The 18,025-nt window shown below is 41.0% G+C and overlaps 1 protein-coding gene across 1 annotated transcript; it reads left to right on the top strand.

Moving 5' to 3' along the window:
- Positions 1–401: 401 nt before the first annotated feature.
- Positions 402–4,391, top strand: LOC149784163 (uncharacterized). The gene has a single exon (XM_089933217.1). It carries the CDS (start codon positions 403–405, stop codon positions 2,734–2,736), a length of 2,334 nt encoding a protein of 777 aa, XP_089789343.1. The 5' UTR covers position 402; the 3' UTR covers positions 2,737–4,391.
- The last annotated feature ends 13,634 nt before the right edge of the window (positions 4,392–18,025 follow it).

Below are 18,025 nucleotides of genomic sequence, written 5' to 3'. Positions count from 1 at the left end.
AAGAAATATGTATGATCGTCTTTTATCAATGTGTCCGCTGTCAGATCAATATATTTAATCCGATGTCATGCCCCCGTTGGAATCTCGCACAACCTTCCGCCAGAAACAGCTGTTGTAATCATCCGTATTACCGACTTTATCAACTGCATATCTTTGAATGACATTGATGGTGTGCTTCTACAATTTGTCTAAGACTTCGTGTTAATAACAGTTATCGCAGTGAAATGTATGATCATATTATCGAGTCAGCAGACAGTTCTCTATTACAGGAAATATTAAAACCTTTGATCCTATGTTATTCCTCAATTTACGGACATGATACATCTCAATTTAATATAAAATAATGCTGCTTTCTTGACGATTTTGCGTTTCTGACCAGTATTCATACTTTTCAGATCCACAATGTTAAGGATACTCTGCAGTATTGGGTTGATCATTGGAAACCTTTCCATCTGCAGACCAGACGCTTTGCGTTGTCCTGACGTATGTACGTGCAATGAAGAGAAAACAGGCGGGATGCTTAGCGTTTCTTGTGATACCAGTTTTCATAATCCAGGATCAGACAATCCCCGTTTCCCAACCATTCTGCCGAACAACACAAGGGTATTTTTCTTTAGACTCAGGGAAGATAATTATGCATTTAAAGAATCAGATGTATCATTTGCAGACATAAGCTGGGGACAGGTAGAAGAAATGACTCTCCGACATGTGGTAAATTTTCAATTGAATGAAACCCGATTAGCAGGCCTTTCAAGACTGAGAGTTTTACGCTTGCAGGAGGACACATTAAGAAATATATCGCACCCGAGCGCTTTTCGCCTGACGCCAAACATAGAAGTTCTCGATCTCAGCTACAATCCGTGGTTGCCACTGGAAATCGTTGTTGCAGCGTTAAACGAATCGCTTCCGAAATTAAAATATTTGGATCTGTGTAACTTACAGAATGCGTTAAGTGAGCCATTTATTTTGAACAAAAAGTTTGCAATGGCTATTGGAAACAAACCGCTCATTACTCTGAACGTGAGTCGCACTAAAATAGCTTTATTTGATGATGGACTCACCTCTGAGTCTCTCCGATATTTAAACTTATCATATACTTATGATACATGGATGGTACGTCGTTTTAACCATAATTTGTTTCCCAATATAGAAGAAATTGATACTTCATACACATCTTTCTATATTACGAGAGAATTCTTTACAAAATCAATCTGGCCGTTCAATCAGAAAATGGATTGTACCCGATTTCTAATATCAACGAAACGTTTCATCTGTAATAACATGAGATTTACCAACCCAGTTTATTTTTACGACTATCGCGTCCAGTTTAAGTGTTTCAGTATAGGTGTGGAGGAACTTTACATGCGTTATTCGAATATTCGATGGTTGAACGTTACAACAAACATAACATTTTTCAATCTGAAAATTGTCGATCTTGAAGGCAATTTGATGGAATATTTGTCTCCCGAAGGACTGAGGAAGGCCCCAAATTTACGAGAGATATATCTCTCACGGAACATATTGTCGTCGATGGTAAACCTCGGAAATCTTTTGGAAGGTAATGCAAAATTAGAAATCATAGATCTCTCTCAAAACCGTCTTACATCCATACCATATTCTATGTTCGTTTCAACTCCAAATGTGTCCATTCTACGTCTGCAAGGAAATTCATTGTCTATTTGCGATTTTTCTATTGAGAAGTTGAGTAACCTTACACTATTGGATCTGAGTGATAATATGATTAAATATATTTCGAAAGATACAATCTTTGGACTAGAATCACTTTTTAATGAACAGACTCGATACAGGAAAACTATTGCTGATGCAAACGCATCTACGAGAAATGAAGGTAAAGCTCTATCCCAGATGAATAATTCAGTACTATTAGGTAAATCATTGACTAGTCAGTTAGCCATAGACTTAACAGGTAATTTAATGGAATGCAGATGTGATATAATTTGGTTCAGTGAATGGATACTCTTTACCAATATTCAAATGTTTAACAAGCACTTGTTCAAATGCAAATTCGAGGGAAACTTCAATTATATGTCGTATGAGTTCTGGAAAGATTTAAAGTACCATTGTAGACTCAAAGACTTTATTGGCTTAATAATCGCAATACCCTGTAGTATATTTATAACGATTCTATTTATATACGTTATAATCAGGATAAAGCAAAAGGTAAAACGAAGGAGAAAAGATGAGCGTGCTTTGATAGAGAGATACAAACATAATGAAGATGATGATCGCCAGCGATATTTCGTGTTCTTATCGTATGCTGGAAGAGACGATGAGCTAGTCAGCACTAACATATATCCTGTACTGGAAAGAGTTTTAAGAGAAAAGTTTGGTAACAATGGCAATTTGATATGCACAGGAGACACACACTTTACCCCTGGACGATGGGTTGCTGAAGAAATTGATCGCTATCTGAATAAATGTGATGCGATTGTCATGGTTGTAACAAAATATTTCATCGAAAGTGAGTGGTGTAAATACGAAGTAATGCTGGCCAAACAGAAGAACAAATTAAAGATTTTACTTGTTAATGAAGAGGTCTACCAGGAAAAGATTTCATCGGCGCTGAAAGATATCTTAAAATTGTGCACCCGAGCAACATGGAGATTAGAGAATGGACACTTTGCTATCAGACCCGACTGGAATAAGATTTGTGAAGGAATTGTTGATGCATCTATCAAAACTGTGGACGACGGCGAGGAGGAGGCAGCGTTCTAACTGTCTTGCATTACATTACACAGTTAAATAATGGTCTCTATCTGATGACATCTTATTCATACTAATTGTTTTATGTCCATCCAAAACAGTGGGAAAAAAGTGATTTTTAAAAAAAACAGCAATCACCAAGATTACTCGAAGTTTATTGACGATGCCCTTGTTTCAATATCCTAAACGTAGATTGGTGTATATTGACATTAAATCCAGTTTTCTCGACTGGAATTTAGCATATGAGTCAATTGTGATTGAATAGGAACATTAAATTCACTGAGTTGTGTCATAATGGCGATAAGGTGACATATTGTCTTTGTTCTTTGGGCGGCTACTGTCCAAACCTTCCCTTGCAATATATGAATGCATTGGGCGATCTTTCATTGTACATTATTTTAAACTGTTCGTGCGAATCCTCTTTAAAACTGAGACATATGGTTAACATTCTGGATAGACGACGATACATTTTGATGTGCGTGTAAACTGTAAAATTCCGAGTTAACTTTAATATCCGATCTGATAAAAAGTTTAATGATGAGTCAATAAAATGTATAGTTATTAATGAGACGTTTTGACCTTCAGAAATTTCAATGCTTTACTTTGTTTCATGAATTATAACGTCTGATTAACATAACCTCATAACGTAGTTAATCAGATATCTTTTGGTTGTAACACATACACAACTGTATAGGCCATAGCTGCATTCGAAAACAGCTTAAACGTTTTCATACATGACATTCAGCGTATTTGACATGTATTCATTTTATGTGGCTCACTTCATTCAGTATTTCAACCAGCTCTTGCGAATAATAAATCTAGGTAGATAATGGATATGTGATAGAAAGCAATACATGTCGAAGGTCTGGTGACCTCAAACAGTTAACATTATTGTTCCGTATAGTTATGTTAGCCTATAGTGCAATATGTTTTATTTCGTGTTAGGAAGATTAACAATAGTATGGATATGTTCCGAACTAAATCATTCACGTTCAGAAATTGTAACGATATAATTACATTTATTAATCATTCATCAAACATACGTTAACGTAATATTGGTGACAGTCAGATATACTTGTAACAAATTGTTATCCCTTTTAGCTTGTGCTGAGAATCCCATTGATAAACTGAATCGAATTTAAGTGAAACATAACAGTCAGTAAAGAGAATAATAACGAAGACTCATCGGGTAGCCGTCTATTTTCGTTAGACAATCACGTGTTTTGCGGCGTGTGCGCGTTAGTTACAGTGACGTTGAAACTTGATTAGGAAGGCCTCCGGAAATGCACATTATTATAAAACTGTATATAAGCTGTCTAAGAATATATCAACGACTTAATAAGAAATTCCCATTATTTAAGATAACCGACTAGTATATTAATCGTTGTGCAGTTAATAAAATTGAGCAGAAAATACATTTTATTTCACTTTTATACATTTAGGTTTTCCTGTTGAGAATGTTTCCGAACCATTGTATATTAAGGCTATACTTTGTTCCTGTTGCTTTCAGTGCATTTACACATGCGATTTGTTTGTGATAACATACATTTAGGTTGTTGTTTATATGTATTATGTCCATACCTGTTTTGTCGTATTTGTTATTACATTGTTTATAGGAGAATCAGAAAATTGTGGATTGTCTCTAAGTTATAATCTTGGTAAACGTAAATAGAAAGAGAACAACGAACAATATTTAAATATGCACAATCTTGTAACAACATTGTAACCTGTTTAATGTGTAGTACTGGAAGTATAATATAAGAAAACTGTGCAAACTAATAATAGTACCAATATGAAATATATATAATATATTGTGTAGTCTGAACAAAGACATGAAACTCCTAGCCAAGATGTAATAAAGTGGGCCGTTTCAAATTGTCGAGTTAAATTTATATCCGAGTTTTAGCTGAATTTTGCCGGTTGTTAACGATCAAGCAGTAAAGTACATGACCGTCTCGCACAATGTGCAACCGCTTGGTACAAAACTTCAGAGAGAAGATAAATCAAACTTTCCGCTAAATGTCCTTAAAGGGAATATGAAATCGGGACCAGTATAACAGGGTGATTATTTGTTCGCATATCGTACGAAACCTCGATATTTCTTCTGGTCGATGTTTTATACTCTAGGGCTATTTCCTGTAATATGTAGATTATGTGCGAATTAATTATGGGTGATGTCGCAAACAAAAAAGTAAAACGAGACATCGGTAGTAGTGAATAGGGGCACTTTAGCGTCAATGGGAGTTAGCATTAAAAACACCCCCTGGGCAAATATAGCGTCAAGGGTAATTTAACATGGAGAAAAATCGTGGGCAAATATAGCGTCAAGGGGAATTGAACATGGAGAAAAAATCGTGGGCAACTCTAGAGTCAAGGGGAATTGAACATGGGGAATAAAGTGTGGGTCTATCTAGGGACAAGGGGAATTTAACATGGGAGAAAAAAAACTACTTTAGGGACAAAGGGAATTGAACATGGGATTTTTTTAAAAAATATTTTTTAAAAAAAAAAGGGGGTAGGCAATGGAAAGTCATTCTCTTTTCGAGAAATATGGATGGCCCTGAAAAGGGCCTTTGGTTTTTCTTCTTCTTCTGCTTCTAATTTCTTCTTTTTCTCCACCAACTTCTTATTTTCTCTCTTACACTCTTTCTCTTCTTTTTTCTCCTCCTCTTCTTTCTTCTCCTCCTCTTCTTTCTTCCTCTTCTCATTTTCTTCTTCTTTTTCAATTTTTTCGTTCCATGCTCTTATCCTTATCCTTTCCTCTTCATCCTCCTTCTCCTCCTTTATTTCTTTCATCACACCACTTATCATGTCCTTTACCTTTCTTAAGTTGTTAATCTCCATTTTTACTCTATGCGGACTATAAGAATAATGGTCTTCATTGAGTCTCACTAGCATTTGTTCCATCATGCCCAAATTGTCAAGGACGTCTTGCAATGTTTGCAATTTATCGAGGTGGTTTGAAGCCATCTTCTCTGTAGAATGGTTTGAACGACGAATACTGTGGGTTCTTATAGTGAAAGCGCGGACGTGAAGGAAAACATCCCCCTAAGATATAAAAAATTGATCTTACCTAGATCATGACCAAACAACGCGCGGACGTGAAGGAAAACATCCCCACTTTTCTCATTTCATATAATAAAACCCAAACTATACTCTCCATATATGCTAAGAAACAATAAAGAAACCCATAATCTACTATTCACACAAACTTACGTGAGCAGTTACAAACACAATCACTAACACACAAACACATACACTCGCATTATTAAAAAAAGAGTTAGTGTTTATATTCACACTACTCTACCTACACACACATTGGCAAATTGATGGTTATTTCTTTTCTAGAGTATTGGGTAGCCCTGAAAAGGGCTGTTGGCTTTTTTTGAACTCCAGATGCACCTATCTAATGATGGCACCTTCCTGGCCTGGCGCCACACACGCATCTTCTTCCCCAGTCTCCTTTCACCTTTCTTCTTGGGAGTGCAGAGGCGGGATGATTGGCTTCAGCACCCCAATCCTCTGTCTCTGGTATCTTGTAAGTCATCCTCTCTCCTATTTTCTTTTCCTCCTCTTCCCTCTCTCTTCTCTCCCCCTCTTCCTTCTTTATTCTTGCCTCTTCTACTATGGCTTCCGCGGATAGTTCATTTACTATGCGCCTGGCATATTCCAGGTGCATCTGGAGTTCTAGCAGCCTCACAATTCTGGTGTTCATTCTTCTGGTGGTGTTGATCAATCAACAAGGGTAGCTAGACTGCCGAGCGAGTTTCAATTTATACTGAGAGCGCGGACGTGATGGAAAACATCCCCATAAAAACATAAAATTGATCTTACCTAGATCATGACCAAAAAAAAAAAACAACGCGCGGACCTAAAAGAAACACTCACTCACTTTTTATGCTACCCATTCCTATTCTAAAATTTTTTTGTTATTAACCACTTCAATAGACTGTGGATACGTAAAGCAATCCAATCTAATCCCAAATCTACACCTCAAACACCAAAAAAAGACATCATTTTAATCTACTATCCATACCAACCTACTTGAGCACTTACAAACACACAATCTTATACACAAACACATGCACTCGCACTATTTTTTAAAAAAGAGTTAGTGTTTATATTCACACTACTCTACCTACACACATTGGCAAATTGATGGTTATTTCTTTTCTAGAGTATTGGGTAGCCCTGAAAAGGGCTGTTTTTTTGTTTGCTATGGCAATCTTTTAGTTTCTAAGAATGCGATGTCCTCTGAGGATAGACTTTCTGGCGATAGGTCTGCTTCTTCGGAAACAGAAGAAGAACTCTTTGGTGTCGATGCGACAATCGACAAAGCTTCTGTCAGGTTCAGGTTGCTGCTGCTGCTGCTGTTGTTGTTGTTGTTGCTGTTGCTGCTGTCTCTGAAGTCTGTACTTCTCTGTCCATTCTTCTTTCTCCCTGTTCACTTCTTCTCTGAAGAGCTCTTCTATCAGGTCTTCAGTGACTTAACATTCTCACATTCTCTATCTCTTCTGGCTTCGGAATCAGACTGTGTCTGACCCTATGCAAATTCACGTAGGCTTCGTTTAGCTTAGCTAGTTTGGAGCACATCTTCGTAGGAGGATGAGTCGACAATGGATGGTTAGACTGGAAACTTCCCCGGTTCTTAAAGTCAAAGCGCGGACGTGAAGGTAAACATCCCTCCACGGTTTTCGAGCCGCAACGTTCAATGAGTGTCATGAGAGGGATAGTAAGAAATTAAAGAGCATGAATCCAACATTCTTATAGTCAAACAAAAGACAAAGGCATTTTTTTCAAAACACAATATTTTTTATTCAATAATCACTAAACACTAACCAACAACTCTAACATTTTTTAACAATAATCCAACACTAATAACATCAAACATTTTTTTCAAATCAGAAACATTCTTTACAATTCATACTCTACTTTAAACAGGGCTGACAACGTTGTGAATGAAATTGTGATGTCCACTGTTGGAAGTCATTAGGCCATTGATGGGCACTACGTTTCCTAGCTTGAGACAAAAGATAAGCATAATGGTCACAAAACCATCGATCTACTTTCACATCGTTTCTAGAAGAAGAACGAGGATCAAAATGAGTCACTAAATGTTCTAAGGAATAGCCCAGGCTGCGATGATGCAGAAAATACACACAGTACTGTCCACACACCAGGGAATCTGTGCCTTGTAATTTCACATTATTGAATCGGGTGGTTTGAGCATTTCTTCTCATAAAGTCGACGATATCGTCTTCCAAAGGGGGCAATCCGTACGAATCGAAATATTCCACACATCCTTCTTGAGGAAAGTAGACGGCTACCCAGTGGGTTCCCGGGAGATGACTGTCGTCCGTGTTGATCACGTAAGCTTGATGGTCTTTAGGTTTGAGATGAGGGAGTTCATCTTTAGCACAGACGACAGGATTCCAAGAAGCCGTATACGAACTGTGGTTCAAAAGGTAATAAAGTTCCCAGGTATCCATTGTTTTGTGTGTTTTTTTTTTTTCTTCTTCACAGGTAATAATACGTTGTCAATTCGATCCTGACTTTTTGCTTGAAAATGTCTGACGAATAACCGTTTCTTCGTTTCGTCTCCTCACTCTGATTCAGGAGAGCTTCGATACGATGGATCTCTTGAGTGGTTAATGGTGGACAAGAATGTTCACGCAAGTCTTTATACCACTGGTGCCACACGTCTTCGTCCGAGATGAGACTCCAAGCTTCGCCCAGATATTCGTCCAATGTTTCTACTTGACTCAACATCAGGCATGTATCGTGTTGAATTTGACTGGGATGATCATTATGACATCCATAGCAATTTTTCTTGATCAATTCCGTCAATTTTTCCGCCAAGTGTTTGGCAAAACAGCAGACTAAATGGGCTTCTTGTTCTGGCCATCTCGACTTCATCATGACAACTTCTTCGTCTTTATCTTGGGATTCTCATTCCACGGTCTCCTCACATTCCATCTCCAAAGTTTCTCCACTAGGTAAAGAGGGATAACAGTCTTCCATAGCTTCTAATAGTCTAGAATGACTTCTCTCAAACTGTTGATTTCTATCGTATTATCGAATTCTGCATACAGGATGACGTTCACTGTCTTGTCCAGTGGTTCTGCAAACTGAAGTTCCACACGAATCTGACCTGATTTTATAGGGTGGAAATGTCCCTCGTCGCTGCCTTGGTCTGGAGTGAAATCGAAAGCCCACAAAGCATAGCCTCCTGCGTAATCTTCGTACGTAATGCCGTGACTGGTGTTGGTTCCTAACTGGCCGGTGGCTTCGTACAAGGACAAGTACGATCTCAAGTAATCTTCGTGTCACTAAAGTCAGGTTCGAAAGGTCTGGTACACAAGGTCTTGCCATCGCGACTGACTTCGATTTTCTTCACCTTAAAGTGTTGAAAGTTGAAAGGATTTTTTTTGAAGGCTCCGTTGAAGGCTTCATTCTCGACCATACCAAGGATTAAACGTTTGGGTAACTGTTCTTGAAACAGATGATCTTCGATTATGGAATGATGGCTAGCGGGAATGGTGAACGTTTTCACTTCCACCCTTCGTATGGGATACTTGGCGGTCGTTCTGCTCAACGTTTGACTGACGTCGTTTCCCACTTTGGGTAACACTTCCACGCGTCGTACGTAGAGTTTGGCCTCCTCGATTTTGCTTTTAGGATTGCCAGCATCAGAATCAGCCAACAAATGGAAAGCGGTACTGCTACGATTCAGGCTCAAGCGGACATTGACCCCGTTCAGCAAATATTTCTCTTGCAACCAGATGTCCAAATGCAAATGATCCATCAGTTCTAAACTCTTTCTACCTAGGATTTTTCTTTGTCTTTCCACAAAGCCGTCATTGTCTTTATCTATTTCGTCAAACTTGGTCGCTTCGTCAGGTTCCCATAACACACAAGCATTGAGATGAGTATTCTTGGCATCTATTCCGTACGTCAAGAGATTTTCCAGGTAGGCACGGTAAGGGTAAGTATCCATGCTGCTGCTGACCAGTTTGTTGTTCAAGCACAAGTCCACTGAGCTGAACAAGGAATGCATGAAATTGTTGACGGGAGCTATATTCTCAGTGTTTTCTACTGCACCATTATCCCTATCTAGAAGTTTGATTTTTAAGTACAAGTAACTGCTATTCAGATCGATGTAATCTTCGGGCTGTCCCTTGATTTCAATCTCGATGGGAGCGGAATCGGCCAATGAGGAGACGGGATGAAATTCCACCCATTGGGATTCTTGCATGGTCATCATGGTGGGAAGCATGGCAAACAGATCCAGTTCCGTCTTGGAACAGGCGCAAGACTCTCGGTGCATCATTTGTTTTGTTGCTGTGTCTCAATAATCGAAAACTTCTAAGTCTCGAACGGTTCTTCTTTTCTTGATCTTTCTCGCTTTAGAAGTGTGAAGTCTGATGAAAGGGTGTTTTCTTCGTCCTCTCTTTCTGCCTTGTCCTTGCTGAATGCCTGATTCGGTAGCGTGCAGGGCATTTATAGGTGTGTCTCGGCGACCCAAAAGGTCTTTGCCCGTTTGCAGCAAGACATTTTTGCCTGCCCTCATGAAGGCTTCTTTAGGGTTTTGTTTGTCGATGATGACATTTTGGAGAAATTCTTTGCCTTACGTCAGTGCGGCATCTTTCAAAGCATGCAATCCGCGTGTCACCATCGGTTTCAACACTGGGGCCACCGAACGAAAGGCCGATTTTAACATATCTCCTAAACCGTGTCCTCGCTGTCGAGCAACCCCTCGGTACACTGGATACATGACTTACGAATCGTGAGAGAAACGTTTTCGAAAATGGAGTTTCACCGTGACTTTTCCTTTGGTGAATGGAATATTTTGTCCCAAATCTCCTTTTATAGCAATGTTGACCGTGTCCAAATACGACTTGCTGACATGCAAATAGTGAGGATGTACAAATTCGCGGTGAACGTGGTAAGTGTTTCCACCTTCCTCGTCAGTGGCCGTGGCAGAATTTACTTTGAAAGGAATGACACGCAGTAATGGTACGGAGGTGTGTCCCACCACGTTGTACTCCACCACATCGGACTACACGAAGATCAAATTCAGTCCCTGGTTCAGTTCTACCGGGAAACTAAGGAACCTTGCAACATGCCCGTTGTTGTCAATCTCTGCTTTCTCAATTTTTTGGGTCTGCTTATCCGTGACCAAATTGAGGTATCCACCCAAAATGTCATACAATCCAGGGCAAAATTTAATACGTATACTTCTATCCTCACTTTCGAATTTGATGAGTAGACGGTGAGACTGTTTGTGGTACTCAATGGTGACACGTTTACCTACTTTGGTCAGAACTTTCACAAATGCTGCATACAATTTGTCAGCGATGGCCTCCACCAGATGTTGACCACTAAAATAATGGCCTGAGTTAATTTTAAAGTGATACATGTAAAGAGGAGGAGAAGTGTCACTTTTGAGTATTGGGGCCTTGGGAAGTGATTTATGTTGAGGACTGTTCGTCATGTGCTGCTGCACTGTTGGGTCCAGAATTTCGACGTCAAAAGAGTTTTGAGTTTCAGTGATGTTTTTGATTTGTGTAGGGTGAATCGTTTCTACCAAAGCCACTTCCCAATGGGCTTCGTGATCTAAGGGGATGGCCTGGGGTAATTTGGCCGTGTAACAGCACAACGTGTTGTTGGGAAACATCTCCATGGAACTGTCACTGGGTAAGGTTAAGTAAAACTGGTTTTGGTGACTCATAATTCCAGAGTTCTTTGGCTGTCCGAGGGGTTACTGGACGTCAGAGGCTTGTCTCCGCCCAAAATGGGGTTCTGGCTGTGGTTGTTGTTGTTGTTGTTGTTGGAGTGGTGACTGACACTGGCACTGGACACAAGGTTCCCGTGGTTCCCGTTCGAAGAGAATTTCAGGGAGGGATTGGGAAGCATGTAACCGATGCAACTGCTCAATAAAATGGTCCACAATTGTTTGTCTCCTTGTTGCAAACTCAAATTGGCAATGGCTGCTCTGATGACACAATACACCACGAAGATTTGGCAGAAAAAGACGATTTGCGTTTTAGGCACACGTTCTCCACACCACACCCACAAGGGTTGTTTTTGTAAATCTTGCACAGAAGAACTAGGTGAAGGAGTGGTCGACGTAGCTGCTTCTGTGCGAAAGGGCATGATGGTCACTTCTTTTATAGTCGATGACTTGCGAAGCGTCGATCCAAGAATCAAAACTGGGTGGATATCCTTTCCAACGTACTTTGACTTCTTTGACACGTCGTTTGTCCACTTTACGGGTTCTGCGTTCGAGAATGATTTCGATGTCGTACACGTCGTCTTCTTTTTTAGTGACACGTTGTAACTCGGGCAAATAAAACGTTCCTTTGAGCACTTCTCCGTTCATGTCTTCCAATTTATAGACGGTAGGATGACTGCCATACACTCGTCCAGTGGCGCGAAACAATTCGGTCGTCCAGTTAGGTAAGTAACCTTTGTCGAAAGTGCGTTTGGTTTTGCCAATGCGCACCCAGTCTCATACGGTCAACTCTCCACTTTTCTTGGGGACAGCCCTCGTCGGGGACGTACCAAACAGGCGCTCAAACACCAACACTTCGTTCTCGGGAGTCACTTCTTGCGGGGCACGTCCGATGCTTCGATGGTAGGATTGGTTGTACGCTTGCACCAGGTGCGGTAAGATGTCGATGTACTTCAGAGTGTGGTGATGCGTAAAATATTTTCACATGCGTTCTTTCAAAGTGCGTTGAAAACGTTCCACGATGCTGGCTTTGGTTTCGGGATTCTCGGTGGTAAAAAAATGAATGTCACGTTTCTTTAATTCTTTTTGGAAAGCTTGGTTCAGAAATTTGGTGCCTTTGTCCGTTTGCCATCGAAGAGGGTGACGACCGCTTTGTTTCAACACCCGTTGCAGGGCTCGCACTAACTCGCTGCTCGATTTGGAAGTCAAGGACACGACCCAGGCAAATTTGGAAAAGACGTCGAGGACACAAAACAAATATTTGTAGCCACGATTGTAGCTAGCCAAATGAGAGACATCGGCTAAATCGGCTTGCCATTGATGATCGATGCCTTCCACTCGGGTGCGACTTCTGGCAAACTTGCGTCGAATGGGTTTGTGTAAAGTGTAGGTAGCTTGTTCTTGTAACCATCGTTGCACCTGAGGTAAACGGAGACTTTTCAGTCGCGTTTTGGCAGCACGATACAATTTTTGAACTTCTGCGTAACCTGCAGGATGGGACGGATCGTACTAAATGCTGGCTAAGACTTTTTCCATTCTTTTTATTTTTTGTGTTCGTATGTTAATAAGACACCCACTCTTGGAGGATGCTACTCTTTTTCTCTTGGGGTATTTTCTTGGATTGCAATGCTTTGCGTGTGCGACCGGCAATAGGTGTTGAAGAGGAGGATGTCTGAGCGGGGGATATCGGTTCTTGTTTCACTTCTGTCTTCACTTCTGTCTTCACTTTCTTTTTCTCTTGTGATGAAGAATTGGTGGCCATCATCTTTTTAATCCATCCAATTCTGGAGGTAGGTGGTGTTGTTAACTTGCGTACTTTTTCTGGTGCAGTTTGAAACCCTTCTTCTTCTTCTTCTTCTTTTTCTGTCTTGGTCACTGGTACTGGTGGTACTGGTACTGGTACTGGTGATGGTGCTGGACTTTTTATCAAGGTCTTAAAATCTTTCAGAGTGGGTAGAGCTGTTTCGTCTAAAGCTTTCTGGTGAAAGAGTTGCAGTCGTTGCAAGAGTTGACCGTACTTTTGTGATTTTTCTGTTTCGGACAAATCTTGGCGATCCATCAAGGACTGCAATTCGTGTTGAAACTGGGACATCTCGCTCAAATTGGGATTGGGAGGTAAATGCGGGGTGCGTTGTTCTTGCCAACGATGGTATTCCATCCATCGTTTGTAAGGCACTAAATCTAGTTTTCGTCCTTCGATGGGGTTGTCAGGGGTCGATTCTGAGATCTTGGGACTTCCGAAGGCCTTTTTATCTTGCTCCCACCAGTCCTCCCAACATGGTTCCCAAGACTCCTTTCAGTATGGGGCCTAACAAGAGAGGCAAAATGCCTCCACGTTGGACCAACATCTTCTTCTTTTGACGAATGAGAATTTTCTTTTGAACCATTTGGCGAAGAACGTGACGATGTTTGCTTAAGCATTGTTTCTGGTGTTTGGACAAAGGGATCGTGCCTTTCAAGACGTTCAAACAACATTCGCACACGGTATTGATGACCTCTTTGGAGGCCGATTGAATGAGTTTATTTTTGTAGAGGTGGATAAGCTTTGGACAGGATAGATAACATGTCCCCATGTTTGACTAAACGTGGTGGTAGTCCTTTCCTTTTCTTTCCTTGGGGTTTTCTGGAGGGTGACATCTTTGAGTCTTCAGGAGCACCAAAAAAAAAAAAACACTGATACCCCCGACTTGGTCACAGTCCGTTTTTATACTGGAACGCGTCGCCACTGATTGTCTTTACGTCGTATTAGTTTGAGTACAGGCATGACACGCCGTGCAGGGGTACGTAACGGACTAAATCGAGCCAGTTCTTGCTTGGACAAATCCAGTAAACTTTTTAAGATGCCCGATCTTTCTTGAACTTTGATTTTGGGAGAAGGTACTTTGTAAGCAGCAGCCACTGCCGCTAAATTGGAGGGTCCTGCCACTCGGGAAGTTCTTTTTGGGGTCATCAACGGAGAAGTTCTTGGTGTGATCAACGTCTCCAAGTACTATTCAGTTCTTGGTGTCATCAATGGAGAAGTGGATGAACGTGAGGATGCCGGAGACGCAGTAACTGCCGTGGCAGGTCGCGGTTTGCGAGTGTAAAGTTGCGTCCTGGCCGAAGTGCCTCTCTTGCGACTAGTTTTCTTCTGTGGACTTTTCTTTTTTCTGTGGACTTTTTCTCTGTTTCTTTTTCTGGGGGCTTCTTTTCTTTTTCCGGGGTGGTGTCTGGTAAGAGGATGGTCCCGCCACTGGAGAAGTTCTCCTTGGGGACCTGGTCTTTTTCTTCTTGGGGCTTCGTTGGATTTTTTTCTTGGGTATAACTTTGGGGGCATTAGGATACCATCTTAAGAGAGAGAGCAAATGATGACCCCTCCTAGAGTACCGCTCCCTCCAGGTTTCAAAATGATTTGTTTTTTGGTTTGAGTGTCGATGCGGGGATCGGCCAGTTGGACCAAAGCGACTTTGTTTCGGTCGAAAAAGCGTTTGCTTTGATGAGGAATCTGAATGATTCCTTGGGGCAATTGACGTGCCGTCACCGTGAACCATCGTAAGACTTCTTTGAGACTAGCTTCTAAGACACGAGCTCGTATTTGTGGATTTATTTCTCGACTGATGCCATACAAGGCACGAATCAATTTGACGGGAAGATGCGACTGAAGAGACGTCATGTTGACGTTGTGTGAGACAGACGAAAAAGGGTCTGAGTTTTTATAGATTTTTTTTATGTGGAGTGAAATTAAGTCGAGGACGGAGACGTGTACAGGACAGGCCCTCCGTCTTGGCACCAGTGGTGAAACAAGTGGGTACGAAATCGCAAATCCTCGGGGGTCGTATGTTTCAAATCGACGAGTAAATAGGCGTGTGGCGTTTGAGTGGCATAGTCGTACGCCTGAGTCAGCCAAGGCGTTCCTAACTGTTTGGCTAAGACTTGCACTTGCGATTTATCTCGAGGGCTTTTAAACAAGACCACGTAATGCGCATTGAGACTGATGGTGCGATGGGCTTTACTTTGTTGAAACAAAGTTTGGGTGATGTAAACGACACTGGCATTACGATGATGCCCTTTGCGCGTAAACCACAGTTTAATTTCTTCTTCGTCTTCTCCTAACATGTCGTCGAAAATGACCAAATGGGTTTGACGGGAGTCAGAGACGATGCCGTCGTCTTCTTTAGGAATGCCTTCCACAAACACGATGGAATCGCCTTGACTTTCTCGCAAGAGGCTGTACGCCGATTGCCACTCTTTGTAACACCACACGATCCGTTGAGGGGGTTGATCGATCAAATGATGTTTATGTTCGATCAAACGTTTGACGAATTCGGTTTTGCCTGAACCGCTAGGTCCAGCAATGAGCATGTTAAAGGGATGGCGAAGATACAAAGCCTCCCAACTGGCACGATCTAAGTCTTCGCCGACGACTTTGACAGTAGAGGAAGAGGGAGCAGAGACAGCAGAGGTAGCCATTGTGTGAGAAATGTCACTTGTGACACGAAAACAAACAAGACAAGAGTTTATATACTTTTTTCAGAACATGTTTATTTAATGTTTTTTTCAAACATGAATACGAAAGACAAAAATACATAAAAGCCAAAGGCTTAAGTACAAAGATAAAAGGCACATGATAACCATTAACGTGGAATAAACACAAGTGTCTGTACAACATGTTTTGGGTAATGTTCTGACCCGTTCTGTAGTAGGGGGTAAGGTCACACAAGTGTCCTCCCGAAAGGGTCTTTCAGGCCTGTCCACGACAGTCCCGTCCTGGGTGACGGGTTCTTCTGGCACCGTCACTAACACTGGTTGAAAAGTAACTTTTTTCCTTAACAACTCTCGTGCATACTGGGCCACTTCTTGGGTCCAAGCCTCAAAATCCCATTCTTTCCAGGCACGGACATCTGTCCAATGGGGATGTAAGTCACAAGCTACACACACACATCGTCATACACGTCTTGGGTAGCTAAAAGTTGACGAATCTTTTTTTCCCGTAGAGGTCGAGAAGTATCCAGATGAAAACTTAAGGCTTTGAGCAAAAGGAATCTCTCGTGACCATTTAAGGCCATTGAGGTGGTAAGTACTGATCGTAAAGAGTCCACAAGGAATCGGCAGGTAAACGAAATCCCAGAAAACAAGCCACTAAGACACACACCACTTGTCGTCCCAAATTGAATGGATACAGTTCTTGTAATAATCGATGGTAATGATCCACGGTTTGAATATGGTCATTGAGTTCCTTCCACGGAATCTGTTCAATAATATGTGACATAATCCGTGGCATGGCAACTTGATTTATAGTGTCTTTGTTTCGGAAGCAATAAAGGTAATTTCTAATTAGACATGTTCGTTCTCCAGTAGGGAATTTAAATGTTACATACTGTAACTGAAACGTCAGAGTTTGTCTAGATGTTTCGTCTTTTTCTAAGCAGATTCCATGTAACAAATGTTGGTAATCCTTTAACTCGTCTTCCTCAATACGTTGCAGTAAGTGAATCTCGAAGTAACCAAAATTACGAACGTCTAGTTCATCATCATTCACAAACTGAAAATGTTCAACAAGGTCTGACCACTGAAAAAATTTCTGACGAATCAGTCCTCTTATACCATTCTGGTACCAGTGGTTAAAGATCTGGTGACGTAACGGATGCAATTGTTCTTTACGTTTCACTTGTATTTTGACCAGCTCTCGGTAAATCCTTTCTCTCAACTCCTCAGGCAAGCCCAAAATGTTCTCTTGTAAAGTATCCATAAGTATATACACTGTTTTTGGAATCCTTGGGTGGTGGCCAATAGCCTCGTTTACCTTTGTGTCTGATGTAATATCCACTCATAATCAGTCTTCTTATACTTTGGAACAGAGCATAATTTAAAAACGGTTCAATAACTTTGAGTTTGCGTTTCACTTGTATTTTGATCAGTTCTCGGTAAATGCGTTCTCTCAACTCCACAGGCAAGGCACGAATGTTCTCTAGCAAAGTATCCATGAATAGATCATACTAAATCCTCTTTTGTCTGACACAAGACATGTACTCTTTGCACAGACATGGTTTTAATTCATTGTCGAATCTAAATCGTTTAGTTACTAATTTACACGTTACAATTAGTTCAGAAGTTTGCGTACAAGATGTTGGTAATTCGTTAACTCTTCCTCTGGAATTCGATGCAGTACGTTTACAATGTAGTATATAGAATCGTCCATACCAAACCATTCCTTTTTAAAACCAGGGGGTCGTTGATCAATGTCTGTCCAATGGAACACTTTCAACTCAATCAGTCCTTGTATAGCATTGATGTACCAGTGGTTCAAACACCGGTGACGTAACGGATGCAATTGTTCTTTACGTTTCACTTGTATTTTGACCAGCTCTCGGTAAATGCGTTCTCTCAACTCCACAGGCAAAGCACGAATGTTCTCTTGTAAAGTATCCATGAACAGATTATGGTAAGTTACTTCAATGTCTCGGTCCCACTAAGGGTAAGTAATGACAATTCGGTGACCATCGAGCATGTTCTACGTAGGCCAAATCTTGCGGTTCCCAGTGGTGAAGTGACACACCGCAACTGAAGCACTTGACTTTATCTCCTTCG

The sequence above is a fragment of the Sinohyriopsis cumingii genome, chromosome 14, assembly GCF_028554795.1.
Source record: "Sinohyriopsis cumingii isolate HCF-2022 chromosome 14, ASM2855479v2, whole genome shotgun sequence".
Lineage (NCBI taxonomy): Eukaryota > Metazoa > Mollusca > Bivalvia > Unionida > Unionidae > Sinohyriopsis > Sinohyriopsis cumingii.
Note: the sequence above shows the minus strand (reverse complement) of the source record. Positions and strands in the feature narration are given on the sequence as shown.